The sequence below is a fragment of the Trichechus manatus genome, unplaced genomic scaffold (assembly GCF_000243295.1).
Source record: "Trichechus manatus latirostris isolate Lorelei unplaced genomic scaffold, TriManLat1.0 scaffold00028, whole genome shotgun sequence".
Classification (NCBI taxonomy): Eukaryota; Metazoa; Chordata; class Mammalia; order Sirenia; family Trichechidae; genus Trichechus; species Trichechus manatus.
This window is the reverse complement of record NW_004443964.1, coordinates 22,708,667-22,724,580: the sequence shown is the minus strand read 5'-3', so window position 1 is coordinate 22,724,580 and position 15,914 is coordinate 22,708,667. Positions and strand designations below refer to the sequence as shown.

General features: G+C 50.4%; 1 protein-coding gene across 1 annotated transcript; it reads right to left on the bottom strand.

Annotated features, from left to right (window-relative positions):
• Positions 1-10,162: 10,162 nt before the first annotated feature.
• Positions 10,163-13,930, bottom strand: SOST (sclerostin). Its single transcript, XM_004374320.1, has 2 exons — positions 13,695-13,930; positions 10,163-10,923 (listed from the first exon to the last, which is right to left on the bottom strand). Exons 1-2 carry the CDS (start codon positions 13,912-13,914, stop codon positions 10,502-10,504), a joined length of 642 nt encoding a protein of 213 aa, XP_004374377.1. The 5' UTR covers positions 13,915-13,930; the 3' UTR covers positions 10,163-10,501.
• Positions 13,931-15,914: the final 1,984 nt, after the last annotated feature.

Genomic DNA, 15,914 nt, shown 5'->3' with positions numbered 1-15,914 from the left:
TGAGATTAACCAATCACCATCTAGTCAATTCTGACTCATGGCGACCCCATGTGTGTCAGACTAGAACTGTGCTCCATAGGGTTTTTAATGGTGGATTTTTCAGAAGTAGCTCACCAGGCCTTTCTTCTGAGGCACCTCTGAGCAGACTCAAACTGCCAACCTTTCAGTTAGGAGTTGAGCATGTTAACCCTTTGCACCACCCAGGGACTCCAAGCCAGCCTCACTCCCTGCCTAACAGAGCTTACGACTGAACAGACATGATATGATACAAGTACAAATGAACAAACTGTGACAAGGGGTGGGCAAGAGAACAGTGGGGTCCTGTTTTAGATAAGGTGGTCAGGGAAGGTGTCTGAGGAGTTGACATTTGAGCTGAGACGAAGGCAAAGAATGCAGGGAAGAGCGTTCCAGGAGGAGGGAACAGCATCGCTGTAAACCCCAGGTGGGAAAGAGCCCCGTGTTTTCGAGGAGGTCAAAGAGGGGCAGGGTGGATGGTGTGAGCAAGGGCAGAGGGGGCGATACAGGACATGGGGCCGGCGAGGAGGTGGGGGCTGACTGTACAGAAACCGAATCTTTCAGCAAAAAGCCTCAGACCAAATGATTTCTCTTGACCCTTGTTACCCCAGGTTTCGATGACATTTTAAAGAGCCATCCTGACTCTAACATAAGAGGTCTGGGAGTCATTTCCATCCCCAGTTCTCATTTCAGAAGAAGGGGGCATCCAGGCTTTCATGGAACAAGTGACCCGGAAGACACGCCTTGGTGCCCTGAAAACATTCTTAGGAAATGTTCCCTTTTTGACTCAACTGCTCTTAGCCAAATTGACTAGGGAAAAATAAGTCCCTACAAATAGCGACCCCCCAGCAAATAAAAAGAGTCATTATCTTAAATTAAGGCTGGTTTCTAAGAAAAAAGAAAACAAGGGGAAAAAAATGGCACCCTGCCTGTCCCCTCCTCCCCTCCCATCCCCGGCACATACGTGAGGCTGGTGGCTCCACCACCCTCCCCGCAAGTCCGAGGTTTGACATCACTGGCCTGTGTGTGAAGGGAAGGAAGCAGGCAAAGGAAGGAAGGCAGGAGATTAGAGAAGCTGACAGATGTAAATAGCCTCAGAGGAGCCACTCTGTCCCGGTGGCGTTCCTCCCCAGGGAGCCTTTTGTACAGAGGGATCTGGTTACCTGAATGAAAAATGATATCATTTATTTCTTTAGTCAGAGCTGGGCTGTTTTCTTCAGGCACGGAAATAACCCAACACCGCAACACCAAATTGTTGGGCCAAGTGACAGAGATATCTGTAATTTGGGCGCTTGATAATGTCGTGGTAAACAACCATGGACTTCATTTCTTGGGAGGGCCCCCTCCTCCGCCAACAATGTTGCAAAGCTACAGAGGGACCTGAATGAAAGAAATGCTTTTGAAAAAGTTGTCTGAGAGCTCTTGCCTGCTGCTGAGCTGGAAGGAAGCTGGGCTTTTCATTCCTGCTGCTCAAATCTCCATCTGCCAAACATGCGTTCATTCAATAACTATTTACTGAGCACTGTGCAAAGGCACTGGGGTACCGATGAGAACAAGCTGGAGCCCTGCCATCCATAGGCTCACAGTCTGGAGGAGAGACAGCCAAGTTCGGCCAGTGTGGTAATTCCCATAATGCAGCATGTACATAGCCTAGTGGTCAGGACTCTGTGGAACAGGGAGTATTGTGGGTGAGACTTGAAGATGGAGAGGATTTTCCAGGCCAGAGAAGTGGGAGGAGAGTGTTCTAGGCAGACTAAGCGGCATGTGCCAAAAAAGAAAGTGCTCAGGAGGTCAAGGGTCAAATGAGTGACCAAACAGGTGGCCAGAAACCAGATCGTGTCCTTGTAAGCCAAGGAGTTTAGAGTTTATCCTTTAGGTAATAGGGAGCCATAGAGGAATTTTGAGGAGGGACGTGACATGATTTTGTATTAGAACACTCACTCCTCTCTGTCTTTGGCGAAATTCCCCAAGTTTCTACTATATGTCACGTCAGAAGAATGGTGCAGGCACTTCCCTTATAGTATTGGTTATGATGGTGAAAATATTGGAAACAATGTAAAGGTCCCCCAAGAGAGAAACAGATAAACAAATGGTGGCCTATACACAAAACGTAATAGTATTCAATAGTTAAAAATAATTCAACACGGCTAGATCTTAAAAACCTAATTTTCAGAATATGTGCACCTGTTGGTGTCAAGTCGATTCTGACTCGGAGCGACCTAATAGGACCGAGTAGAACTGCTCCATAGGGTTTCCAAGCAGTGGCTGGTAAATTTGAGCTGCCAACCGTTTGGTTAGCAGCCGAGCTCTTAACCAGTGAGCCACCGGGGCTCCAGAATATGTATAGTACGGTAAAATGCAAGTAAAATTTAAAAACAGACGTTTGCATATGGGTTATAAATAATATATACGTAGAAAAACATGAAAACATGGATTATTGCCTCTGGAGAGAGAGGAAAAGGCATGAGAAAGGGGAAAAATGCAAAGAGAAATTTAACTTTATAACGTGCTATTTGTTTGTTGTTCTGTGCTGTTGCGTCGATTCTGACTCATAGTGACCTTACGGGACAGAGCAGAACTGCCCCATAGGGCTTCCAAGGCTGTAATCTGTGAGTAGATGGCTAGGTCTTTTCTCCCGCAGAGCTGCTGGTGCGTTCGAACCGCCAACCTTTTAGTTAACAGTCGAGCACTTAACCACTGCATCACCAGGGCTCCTTGCTATTTGTTTAGATATCAGGTATTAGAGCAAAAATACTAAAATGTTAAATTTCCTATATTTTTAAAATATAAATTTTGTTTTTTTAAAAAACAGTAAAAAAAAAAAAAAAGTCCATCTGGCAGCAGTGTGGAGGATGAAACGGAGGGAGTTGAAAGAAAGGCCTCCGAACCGGCCTCTCTGCTTCCACAGGGCTCCTCCTGGAGGGAGGACAGCTGGAGGCAGATCTTGGGGAGCCCCGGAGGGCAATGCATCCAGAGGACACCCCACCTTCTCAGCAGAGCGGAGGCGTGGTCCCAGCTCTCGTCTGGTGTCCCCAGCAGGTACTGGGCTCTGTCTTGTCCAGAACTGGCCACCATTGTGACCTGATGTGACTTCTAGCCCTCAGTCTTGTTTGCAGCCACCAGGAAGCCTGTACTGTTCTTGGACACTCGCCAACCAAGGGGCAGAAACACGAGACTTTTAGAATACCTGGACCCTCGAAAGTTTGTCATTGTTTATACAGAGTAAAGATGCTGTGCGTGTTCACACGCATACACACGCACACACGAGCACACGTGCAAATCCAAAGAGCAGAGCGAAACCCAGTCTTCTGGAAGTGCATTTGCAGTGGGTGCTGTGACTTGAACCTGTGCTCACCGATGCAATGTTCTTATGCAGCTCAGAGAAGTAAGAGTTAATCTTGCTAGAGGAATCCATTCACTCTAGATTCTTTCCTACCCTTCAGATCCCCATCCCCTGACCTAGGGTCTCAGCTAAACAGAATGACCGTGAATATCTCTACCCACATGTCTGGGTTAAAGCCAGGGCAGGAAAGAGCAACAAACCAACACATTCACGCTTGCACTTTCCAGGCTGACCTAATCCTTTGCTTCCATCCTAGCCTGGATTTTGGGAGCAACCAGTAAAGAAAACTGCAGGCTTTTCTGCAATTACATGACATTCTGGAATTCAAGGGCATCCGTTTTCCTGTTGTAATACATCTGCCCATTGCCAACAGTCTTACTTAAGCAAACCTATTATGCACTTGAAGAATAGAAGTGTACATAGCTACATAATTAATACTATGCAAATTATTCTCCAGGACCACTTATTCCTTAACATACAGAGCCAGGAGAACATACAAAGAGAGATTCTCTCTCTTCTACATACATGCATGATTGCACGCACGCACGCACGTACGCGCACACACACACACATTCATCTCACCACTGTAATTATAATTACTATGCTGGCTTCCAGATCAGGGGGTTAGCAGTCTTGGCATGGAGACGCCTGAAAGGCACCCAAGGCAATTAGTGGTGTCCCTTCACACCCCCACAACATACCATCAGGCCTTTGCACTTGCTGTTCCCCCTCCTGGCACATGCACCCCCTACTTGAGTGGTTTTCTCCCTTACTGTGTCTCAGTACCAGCTCAAATGCCTCCTCCTCAGAGAGGCCAGGCCTGGCCACCTCCGTCACTTTCTATCTGCTCTCCCAGCTGTATTTTTCTTTAGAGAAGTGCTCATCTCTGGGCATCATGCTATGTGTTTATTTGTTATCTCTATCATCCAGAGAAGGAGCTCTGCTGGCACAGTGGTTAAGCACTCAGCTGCTAACCACCAAGCAGTTGGTGGTTCGAATCCACCAACCACTCCGTGGGAGAAAGATGTGGCGGTCTGCTTCCATAAAGATTATAGCCTTGGAAACCCTATAGGGCACTTCTACTCTGTCCTATAGGGTCATGATGAGTCAGAATCAACTGGACAGCAATGGGTATCATTCTTTCATGATTAAAAAGACTAATTCCTGCCCTTCCTACTACACCAGTTGGCGGCTGGAACTCACTCAGCAGCTCCAAGAGAGAAAGACCTGGTGATCTGCTTCCATAAAGATTACTCCTAAGAAAACCCTATGGGCAGTTCTACCCTGTCACGTGGGGTCACTATGAGTTCAAATCAACTTGATGGCACCTAACAAAAACAACAACAATCTCATGAGGGGGTCCCTGGGTGGTACAAATGCTTGACGAGTTCAGCTGCTAACCAAAAAGTTAGAGGTTTGAGTCCACTTAGAGGCTTGTCAGAAGAAAACCTGGCCATCTACTTCCAAAAAAACCAGCTACTGAAAATCCTGGGGAGCACAGCTCTGCTCTGACACCATGGGATTACCAGGAGTCACAACCGACTCTAAGATAATTGCTTAATTTCATGAAAGAAGAAATCCTAAACGAAATTGAAGAAAATATATGCAAACACAATGCATATTGGGTGCTTACTGTGTGCCAGGTACTGGGGGCTGCCCTGGTGAGGAGCAATAGACAAGGATCCCTGCTTTTGTGGGTCTTAAAGTCTAGGAGGGAAGAGAGATAGTAATCAAATAGTTACAGGAATAACCATGTAATTACACGACTCTCGAGACAAGCTCACCAAAGGAAAGGAGCACAGATTATGAAAGATAAAGCTAAGGGCTCTGGACCGGTCTGGTTGTCAGGGAAGACTTCCCTGGGAAGTAACACTTGGCCGAGGCCTGAAGGATGAACAGGCATGGACTAGGCACCCAGACAGCATTCCAGGCAGAATGACCAGCACTGACAAATGAGTGTGTGTCTGAGCCCCAGCCAGTTCACAGGAATGTGCGTCTCTTAATAGCAGGATGATCATATACTTTATTGTCCAAACCAGAACATTCCTGAGAGTGAAAGTGGGTGCTGTAATGATTACACTGGGTAATCAATGATTACCAATAGGTGCACACCGGCACCATCCTGGGCAAACCAGGGACATGATTGCACTGATTAAGAGGAACATCCCCTCTGCCTCCTGCCCCTCTAGCCACAAAAGGAGAGTCAGCTATTGGTCAAAGCTGCCAGAGACCTGAGCCCCTCACCTGCCCTTGGACAAGGGAGAAGATGCAGTCCAGGGACGGGGTGGGGGCAAGGCAGGAAAGCCCCAAAGCTATAATATTGGATATCTGGGATCTAGGGCAGGGAGTGCAAGCCTGTGTCAGAGAACAGATCAGAGGCAGGTGGGTATGGGATATGGCCCCAGCTTTCAGCTTCCGTGACCTTTAGCTTGCCTTAAAACCAGGTGGCTTTTTAAGTTCTCATCCTCCCAGCTGCTTCAAGGAAGATAGGGGAACTTTGGGGTCCTGTGGCTTTTTTTAGTTTCCTTTGCTGTATTTTCTTGGGCAAAGGTGGCCCGATTTGTACTTGGAATATAAGTAAAGCCCCATGGATTATGTATGGCCCAGTGGTTAAGGACTCAGCTGCTAACTGAAAGGTTGGTGATTCGAACCCATCAGCAACTCTGCAAGATAAAGATGTGGCAGTCTGCTCCTGTAAAGATTACAGCCTTGGAAACCCTATGGGGCAGTTCTACTCTGTCCTAAAGAGTCGCTACGAGTTGGAATTGACTTGACAGCAATGAGTTTGGGTTTTTTTGGTGTATGTGTGTGAGAGAGATCTATTTCCCTCTGTCTGACTCTCAGACTATTAATACAAGCCCGCATCTGGCTGTGCCCCCAGATAACGCACTGCCCTTCCAGCCGAGTCTGTTGTTTATTCTGTTTCTGATTGGCGCCAGGTTCATAGACCCCATGTAGGTAGAATATAACTTTCCATAAATAACCTTCAACCCGACCTACAATTTAGTCTTTTTTTTCCCCCTCGTGGTAATGGGATTGTAGCCTGGGCTGGTCCATCCTGAGTCTCGGGTCCCAGAAAGCAGACTCTCGGTGTAGCTCAGGTCTGGGCATTGTTTGGAGTGCCTGATTCCTCGTACCGCCTCGCACATGGTGAGGACTCAGTATATATTGAGGAGCAGCTGGCTCTCGTCCATCCAGGAACAGCTACGTACTTGCCACCTCGATGCCTTTGCTTGGCTGTGCCCTCTGCCTAGAACGCCAGTGCCCTCTTCTCCAGCTCGTGAGCCTCTAAGCAGCACCCACCTCTGTGAAACCTTCCCTAACCCTTATCCTTCATTCCTGTCACCGAGCAGATGATTCACGTCCCTGGTTCCCGTAACACTTTACACAGAACACACTGTGACCTGATCATTTTCCCATGTGCCCATCAGGCTCTGGGCAGCTTGAGTGAGTGTCAGAGCTGGGCACTCAGCCCATGTCTGGCTGGGGGCAAAGCACTTAACCCCTCGGTGCCTCAGTCTCCTCAAATTCAAATACAGACATGGTTCCATTATGATCTCGGGGAACATCTAGTTTAATTGGCATAACACAGTTTATAAAGAAAATGTTCTACATTCTACCTTGGTGAGTAGCATCCGGGGTCTTAAAAGCCTGTGAGCAGCCATCTAATATACTCCACTGGTCTTACTCCTTCAGGAGCAAGGGAGAATGAAGAAAACAAGATACAAGGAAAAGATTAGTCCAAAGGACTATTGGACCACAACTACCACGGCCTCCACCGACTGAGTCCAGTACAACTAGATGGTGCCCGGCTACCACCACTGACTGCTCTGACAGGGATCACAACAGAGGGTCCCGGACAGAGCTGGAGAAAAATGTAGAACAAAATTCTAACTCACAAAAAAAGACCAGACTTACTGGCCTGATAGAGACTAGAGGAACCCCGAGAGTATGGCCCCTGGACACCCTTTTAGCTCAGTAATGAAATCATTCCCCAAGTTCACCCTTCAGCCAAAGATTAGACAGCCCCATAAAACACAATGAGACTAATGGGGCACAACAGTCCAGGGACAAGGACTAGAAGACAGGAGGGAACAGGAAAGCTGGTAATAGGGAACCCAAGGTTGAGAAGGGACAGGGTTGACATGTCATTGGGTTGTTAATCATTGTCATAAAACAATATGTGTACTGTTTAATGAGGAACTATTTGTTCTGTAAACCTTCATCTAAAGTACAATAAAAAAATTAAAATAAAAAGAGGTCCACTGAACCAAAAATATATATGTATATACAGACCTGGTTCCAGAGCCTGTGTCTCCACCCACTGAGCAACACTGTCCCTCAGGTCTAAATAATGTCTCCATTTTCTACCTGCTCTCTGGGATACTCCTCATGATGCACGGGTTCCCTGGAGGGTCTCACTGTGGCCTCCTCCAGATCTGGAGTGATGGGGAGGGATGAGCCAGCAACACCTGCTGACATCTATCAAAGATTAGATGATGACAGTGAACTTAGGAGAGTTCACTGGGAGTTAAACTGAAAGGTGGTCAGGGAAGACCTCAGCTTACTTTGGTGGGGGCTCCTAGGGTAAGGTTACTGCCAAGATAGGCTGGACTTGATTTAAAGCTTTGCAGGTGAGCATCTTTCTTTACAGCAATTGAAGCAATTTATTGAATCCCAGTTAGCATCCAGCACTGTTAGGCATCTTGGGGAGGCAAAACTTTCAGAGAAGTGCAAGACATTGTCTCTGCTTGTAAAGATATTACATTCTTATTAGGGAGACACAAAATCCACATCTAGAAAAAGAACCATGATGGCTTGGCTGAGCTCCCCATGAGCTGGTCCAGATCTTACTCGGCTTTGTGTCTACCCCAGGACCGAGCAAGACTTGGCCAGACAAGACGGGTACTCCCTGAATGTCCATCAAAGGGGAGATACAGAATTAGGAACCAAAGTAGTGGTGTGGACAAAAGGGGCTCAGGTTCTGATGTGTATATTCTCAACGACAATAACAAATAAATTTAAAAGGGGGGGGCTTGGACATCTGAGGAGAGATTGGAGCATCTTGGGAAGGGTCAGAGAAGGGGTGACAAACCTCGTGAACTCTAAATAAAGAGGAGTTGCTGGGGGTGGTAAATGCGGGATGCCAAACTAAGGAGGCAGGCGTTAGTAGAGCTTGTGATCCTTTGGAGTAAGCAGGGAAGCTGGTAGAGTGGAGATGGGAACCAAGCAGGGGACGGCCAGACTAAGAAGCCTGAACTTGGTCTTGGGCAAGGAGGAGCTATTGAAGGATCCTGAGCAGGGGCGTGACGTGATGAGAACAGAGTTTTTGGGAGGCAGTATGGAGGGCAGGTGCTAGAGAGAGACTAGGATGAGATTATTGCAATGGAGCCAGGGTGAAGGAAGGAGGCCTGGGTTTGGAAAGGAAGAGACAAACATGACTTTTCAAAGGAAGGACATAATTGCCCCAAGGGTCACCAGAGAGCCGTCAAAGGTGCCTCCAATGTTGAAGCCCTACTGACCAAGAGAAGGGTGTTAACTTGGGCAGAAATGACACTGTACGTGGTTGACAAAATGAGACCACATCCTCTCCATAATGATTCATTGTCTTTATTAAAAATGCCTCTGGGTTCTGAAAGAACAGGCCGGTATTTCATAAAGCAATATTACCATTGTCGTTCTCTACAAGAAAAACATTTGCATAAATAACTTAAGTGAGAAAATAAATACGTAACTTAACTCTTTAAAAACAACTACTTTCATTCTTGTGTACAAGTGCCACGTGGGAGGATTGCAAAAGCTACCAGCCCTGCAGGCTTTTACACAGTATGTGCTTCTGCTCAGAAAAAAAAAAAAAAAAAAAATTAACAATTAAGAACTACACAGAAAGTAAGAAGTGTCTGGAAATGCTTTTCAAAAAGAGTTTTGGGTGGCAGCTATTATGCTTTGCGGTTTCTCAGCATATGTACAGCACTTTTAATTTTGTCTCCAATAATATTCTTTTAACGTAAGCTATGCCATCCCATGTAAGAGCAGTAAGAAGCTATTTTCTAGACAGACGTGTGACCGTGAGTAGTGGGCAGGAGGAGGTGCCTTGGAAAGGGAACTGCAGGGCGTTGAATGCCAAACCTGGACCTCAGTGTGCTGTGACTTTGAGCATCTCTGTAGAAGGTGACTTTAACATATGGCCATGGGGCAGGGGAGGGGGCTGCTGCTCCTTGGGAATGAGAGAGGCAATTTCTATCCCTCCCTCCCACTCTTGGGACCCCCTCCTTCTCAACTCCAATTGATGGTGTTATTTCTGCATCCTTTGAGATGGAGGAGTGGAGGTAGCCAAACATCTGGGGAGGCCAGGCTTGGAAACAATACAGCTTTTTCCAGGAGTTCCTCAGCCATAAATAGACTCTTTTCTTTTTTCCTGCTCGTTTTTCATCTTTGGCTGTCAGATCAGAGGATCACATCTCTGAATTCTGGAAATGATCTTGTCAGTAATTCAATCCAACCTGTCTCTCCCTTGCCCATTCAAAGGGCACCGGAGTCCTTGAAATCATATGATAGTAGATGTTCTGCCATCCTAGTCCCGTCCCACTCCCATTTTACAAACGAGGAAATCGAGGCCAAGAAAGGGAATGTTGTAGTCAGTCTAAGGGTACACAGCAAGTTAGTGGCAGAGCCAGGACTAGAAACCCTATCTAAAGACCCCCAGGCCTGTGATCTTGGCGCAACCCAGCACTCAAGGTTTTATGATGGGACAGAGAGGTGGAGAGGGGATCCTACCGAACTTTCTTAACCACCCCAGACTTTTCCCACTCCCCTCCGCTCCCTTAAAACCCCAGGTGGTGAAAATGCTTGGACGTCTGCCTCGTCTGCAGTCGGACCGGCAAAGCTGGGCGGCCTCAGGGGGCGGGGCTGCTTGGCTCAGTGTCTGTGACTCTCAACTCCCTCCCCTGTCCTGCGGAACCCCCTCAGCGGTCCAGGGAGGGGGCCTGGGCTGCCACCCCGGATTCCGCAGGGCCTGGCTGCCTCCCCTTGGGCTGCTGGCATTTTAAATGAAGTACAAACAATCGAACCACGCACAGGGGACAGAAACACGGGAGAACCTCCGTCGGGGGCGCCTGCTGGGAAGGCGCGGCGCGGCGGGCTCTAATAGGCGTTCTTCAGCTCGGCCTGGTTGGCTTTGGTTCCCCCGGCGCGGGGCCGCACTTTGCGGCCCTTCTGCGGCCGCGCCGCCTCGGGCCCGAAGTCCTTGAGCTCCGACTGGTTGTGGAAGCGAGTGAGGCGCTTGCATTTGCACGAGGCCACCAGGCGCACCTTGCGCGCGCGCGGTGCCGCGCCATCGGGACACAGCAGCTGCAGGCGCTGCGCGCGGTAGCGGTCGGGGATGCAGCGGAAGTCAGGCCCGTTCGGGCGCCACCACTTGCCGCGGCTGATGGCGTTGGGCAGCAGGCGCGCCGGGCCGCACTGGCCGGAGCACACCAGCTCGGTCACCGGCTTGGCGCTGCGGCATCGCCCGTCCGTCACGTAGCGGGTGATGTGCAGCTCGCGGCAGCTGTACTCCGACGCGTCTGCGGAGAGAAGCGCTCGTGAGCCGGGGAGGGCGGCTGCCGAGCCCGGCCCCTTCCACTCCAGCCTGCCTTTACCAAACCTGTGACCGCCTTCTCCGGACGATTTTGCCCCTGGGCACCTCCTCTAGAGGGAGGTCCCAGACACTCCGGCTAGTGAAAAGATCTCCAGCCCGCCCTCCCCCGCAATTCAGCATCAAGGCCGAGACTTTGCAGCCAAGAGACTGCGGGGATTCAAATACCATCTCCATCACGTAATACCTGTGTGATCTTGGGCAAGTTACTTAACCTCTCTGTGCTTCCTATCTATAAAATGGGTTGTCTCGAGGATTAAATGAGTTAATCCATTACAAGTATAATGCAGAGAACACTGTTTGGCACAAAGTAAGTGCTGGAAGTGTTAGCCTTTATCATGTATTCTCATTCCTCTCCAAGGCGACCTTCTCCTCCAGACTTCAGCCTGCCGGCCCACCTGTGCTACAGGGTCCCAGGCTGGGGCAGGGTAGGTACTAGCCACACCCTCTGCCTGGCTCTGGCCTCTCCCAAACTCCTTTTCCAGTCACCTGGGAGAGGTGGGCAGGGGATGAAGAAAGGAATGGGGGTTAATTGAAGCTAATAAATCAGGCGCAGCTGCTGCAGAGGAAAATAGAAAGGGAGGTCTTCAGGATAAGAATTTATTAGACCTTATTTAATGAATAATAATTCATTAAACCAATCCCCTTGTTACAGATAAGGAAACTGAGGCCCAGAGAGGTTCACAAACTTGCCCAAAGGGGCTCAGCAGGTGTAGCAGGTCCAGGTCTCCCTTGAGTCCCCGCACCTCTTGGCTCCCACAAGGACGGAAGCTGTGTGCTGGAGCACCCACGAGAGACTGGACTGGGGTGGGGCAGGGAGCTGCTTTATACTACTGTTGCTTCCCTACCAGAGGTGACCTGAGCTCTGACTGAAAATCTACAGGTTCAGCTGTCTCAAACTCTTATTAAGCACCTGCTGGGTACCAGGCACTCTGCTGACACATCTCTTGTTTGTGTCATTTGAATGGGCATCTGGTGACCCAGGTTCACTCCCAGGGGAGCTCTGAGGCCTGGCCTAGTCCCTTGCACACACCTTGATCATGACACCTGCTGTGGGCTTGGACACGTGGGAGCTTTTTAAACAGCTGGTCCTCATGTGAGCACCTGTCTATCCCCAAGGGTTTCATGGGGACACTTCCAACATGACACAAAAGGATAAAAAATAGTCCTAAAATGACCAAAACCAGAGGGGGGCAAGGTGGCCCTGGAGAGTACGCACAGCAGGGAAAGGTGGGAGTATGCCTCTCTCCCTGTGGCTAACGGTCTGGTTTCTGAGCTGGTATGGCATCCTCACCCCTTGGAGGCTGCAGGGGTGGTGTGTGGGGGTGGCCTGTTTGCCCAGGGAAGGTGGCATTTGGGGTTTTCCAAGAATAGTGCCTCCAGGTCAGGCACTTCCTCTGAAGAGGGTGACTTTCTTTTGAGCATGTGGCTTCCTTGTAGCCTCTCACACATGCCCAGGGAAGTGGCTGTCTTGGACGCAGTTCCCCTGCAGCCCATTGAGCAGTTGCTTGAGCTCGGCTGACTCTGCCTGACCTGAGGGGGGCACTCTTGCTCTCCCTTTCGAAGCCCCCGAGTCCAGCCAGCCTCCTCTGGGGTTGCTCTTTCCGGAGCCCCGTATTTCCAGCTGGTTGTGAGGTGGGAGGGTGGGGGGGATGCAGGATCCTAGGCAGTGGCTCATCTCCTACCCAGACAATGGTATCGCTTCAGCCCCTCGCCATCTCTGCCAGCTGAAAGCTACCTGTGCACCACACCCTGCCCCCCAGCTTCTCTGTGCAGACCTGAGCAGGACCCCAGGTGTGGTCTCCACTGGGGCCATTGCCTTCTCGCTCTCCCCGGGTTGGGCTGCCTCCCCAGGAATAAGGTAAGCCTGGGGTGGGGTGGGAGCTCAGGACAGAATGATGCCACCTGTATCCATCCCCCACACAGAGGGTGCTGCTGCCTTCCAGGCCCTGGACTCAGCAGCCGTCCATGTTAGAGGCTCAAACTGGGTCTTCAACTCTCATGCCTTCAAGTGCTAGCTCATGAGCAGACTGTGGGCAGGGGACCTGAAGGGGTGCCTCTCTGGCTTCTCTTTTCCCACTGCTTTGGGGGTATTTGCTCCAGCTCTCAGTCTCCAATACCCGCTCCCACACACGCACCCAGGCTGTCTTGGAATTGATCAAATGGGGTTCAAATCTCAGCTCTTCTACTCATTACCAAGTTACTTAAACTCTGAGCGGTTTCTTCGCTTTCAGGCTGGGAGTTCACCTCATGGGGCTTCCACCAAGTGGGTCCGTGGGCTACAGGACAGGCTCAGCTGGCTGTGGAGTGTCTGGAATCCAGCAGGTGCTCCATAGATGTGAGGCTCCTCCCCTCATCCCCTCCCCGTGGTGCCTGCAACTGGACCTGGCTCCTGATTCTTTGAATTTGTTTCTGCTCTGAGCCTGAATCCATCCCAGTGCCATGCCGTCAGCCCCTTGGGCCTCCTTCCTGCCAGGGGGCGCTCACCCAGCCCCCCACGTCCTGCCCCTGCACTTGAATTCCGAGGCTGCGCTGGCGTGTCATCCCTTCCCTGCCTCCAGGCAAGACAGCCCCTCTGCTGGTGCTGGCCAAGGCTGAGGGTCTATTCCAGTCTTCCCAACCTCCCAAGAGAAGATTCTAAAACTTCCCCAATACCTTCCCAGGTCCCTTAGGCTATAAGTTCCCACCTCTACCCCATACCTTTGGTCTCAAAGGGATGGTGGGGAGGTCGCCCTCCATTCTCCGCCCGGTTCATGGTCTTGTTGTTCTCAGGCTCCGGCGGGGGCTCAGGGTACTCGCCCAGCTCGGGGATGATTTCTGTGGCATCATTCTTGAAGGCCTGCCACCCTTGCCCATCCACCACGCAGAAGGCTGCGTGCACCAGCAAGCAGACAAGACACAGAGCTAGAGAGAGCTGCATTGTGCCAGCCAGAGGAGGGCACCCAGCCTTCCAGTAGCACAGGCTCCGGTCCCCAGCCCAGGCACGGTGGCCTTTTTAAACCCCCCTCTGCCTCATGCCAGCCAATGGGGACGGGATGGGGCAGGACTGGCCCCACGTTTCCTTCAGCCCAGGGGGAGGGAAAGGGGTGTGCTTAGAATAAGCCCTCCCCAAAGACTGCCTCAAGCTCAGCAAATTTCCAAATTGTTGTTGGTGCTCCCAGGTGACCCAGAGAGGAGGGGGTGTGTGAGGCAATGCCCGAGCCTGCTCCCCAGCACCTCCCACGGGCACGCAGCTGTGGTTTGCAAATATCAAAATGTGCTCCTGATTCTCAACCTCCCTAGGCTCTGGAGCCTTCTCCAAACAAACTTAGGCCAGCTTAACCAAAAATAAATAAATAAAAGTACAGCTCTGAGTCCTCTACCCGGCTGAGCCTAGGTGATGCCATTTCTCGGGCCAAGTTCATCGATGGCCCAAGGGGCATCTCTTTGTCCCCCACAGACCCAGGCAGAGGCAGAAGTATGCTTTCAAAGAAATGCCACTGGACCCAAATCCCTGAGGCTCAGAATTTATCATCCTAACCAAGAAAGCCCCTCTTGGAATCTTCTGGAAGGCAAGAGAGAAAGCTGGAGGGCCCCAGTAAGGGTACCCACTCAGGCATAGGGGGCAGGGATTCTGGTTACAAGTCCAGGGCCATCAGGTCACATGGCGGTGCACAGTGAGGAAACCTCAGCACACGCTCCTCCGGCCCCCTGTGCACAATGACAGGCGCTTCTCGGCCAGGACACTCGCTGTGGCTGGCAAGCCAACGTACCAAAGGCAGTTATTTCTCTGGCCAGGCTGTGGGGTGGAGGTGGACAGCCTAAAATCCCTCTTCTTAGCAAAAGCCAAGGCCAGCGTTTTTAGTGCTGACATTTTTTTTCTGGTCTCCCATCCCATTACATTTTTCAAACATGTCTTTGAGTCACTTTTTACCTCACTGCGTACCATGAGCTGCAGTCCATGAAGCCACCCCAGGTCCCACTGGACACAAAGAAACCACAAGGAATTGCCGCCTCAGCCCTTGTGCTGAAGGAGGAGGATGGTGAGCGAGAGAGGCTGAGGCAGAAAGGTTCACACCTGAGGTGCAAAAAAAGAAAGGGAAGCCGGCAGAAGCTTTCTATGGAGATGGATTGTTTGAGCTCCGCTCACCCCTCCTGGCCCTGAAGGGAGACTGAGAAGTCGGCTGTGGGCAGATCCCCTTGGTATGTTAACTAGGCCATGAATCAGCGTGCCCCACCTGCACAGCCTCTGCAAGGCCTTTGCCACCTGCCTCAACTTGCAAGTCACTATGTCCATCTGTGGCCGTCTGTCCCTCGTTCTTTCCCCATCCATCACCGGGAACATGAATGCAGCTGCTCTGACAGTTTTACAAGCCAGACAGAAGCCCCTGCAGGAAGGGCCCTTTCTGATACCTGCTTCCTAAGCCAGTTTCCTTCAGGGCAGACAAAAACAGCTGTGGCCTTTGTTGGGGTGATCTATCTCTCTCAACGGAGCCGGCAGTGTTGTGAGAAGTTGGCCCTCCACACCCCCTAGTCTGTGACCCTCCAGCCTCCATTTCCCTGGCTCTGGAATGTGGATGGTTAACCCTGTTGTGGCCAGACAACTACCTGTTTGTCCTGGACGTAGGAGAGGGCAGTCCTGGTGCTTGAGGTCCCTGAGCTGGCAGGATTGATGCTTAGAGCCACACCTCCTCTGGGAGCTGCGGGACCGTTCATTGAATGGAGATGTGGACGCCATCCGTGGAACACTTCTGCCACCTGCTGGAAATGGGAGGAGAAGCCAGTGCCTGGAGAATGGCGAGGCTCAGGGTTTTATTTCATTTTACTTTATTATTTTATTTGAAACTGATGTAATATTGAAAGGAAAAAAGAAGACTCCAATTGACCTGAAACTCTAACATATCTCCATCCCTCTGAATTATTCTCTGACAATTCAGAACC

Excerpts from the sequence above, each read along its gene's own strand:
- SOST (XM_004374320.1), bottom strand. The coding sequence starts at position 13,914 with ATGCAGCTCTCTCTAGCTCTGTGTCTTGTCTGCTTGCTGGTGCACGCA. Across the intron at positions 10,924-13,694 it reads CCATCCCTTTGAGACCAAAG|ACGCGTCGGAGTACAGCTGC; the intron begins GTATGGGGTAGA and ends TTCTCTCCGCAG.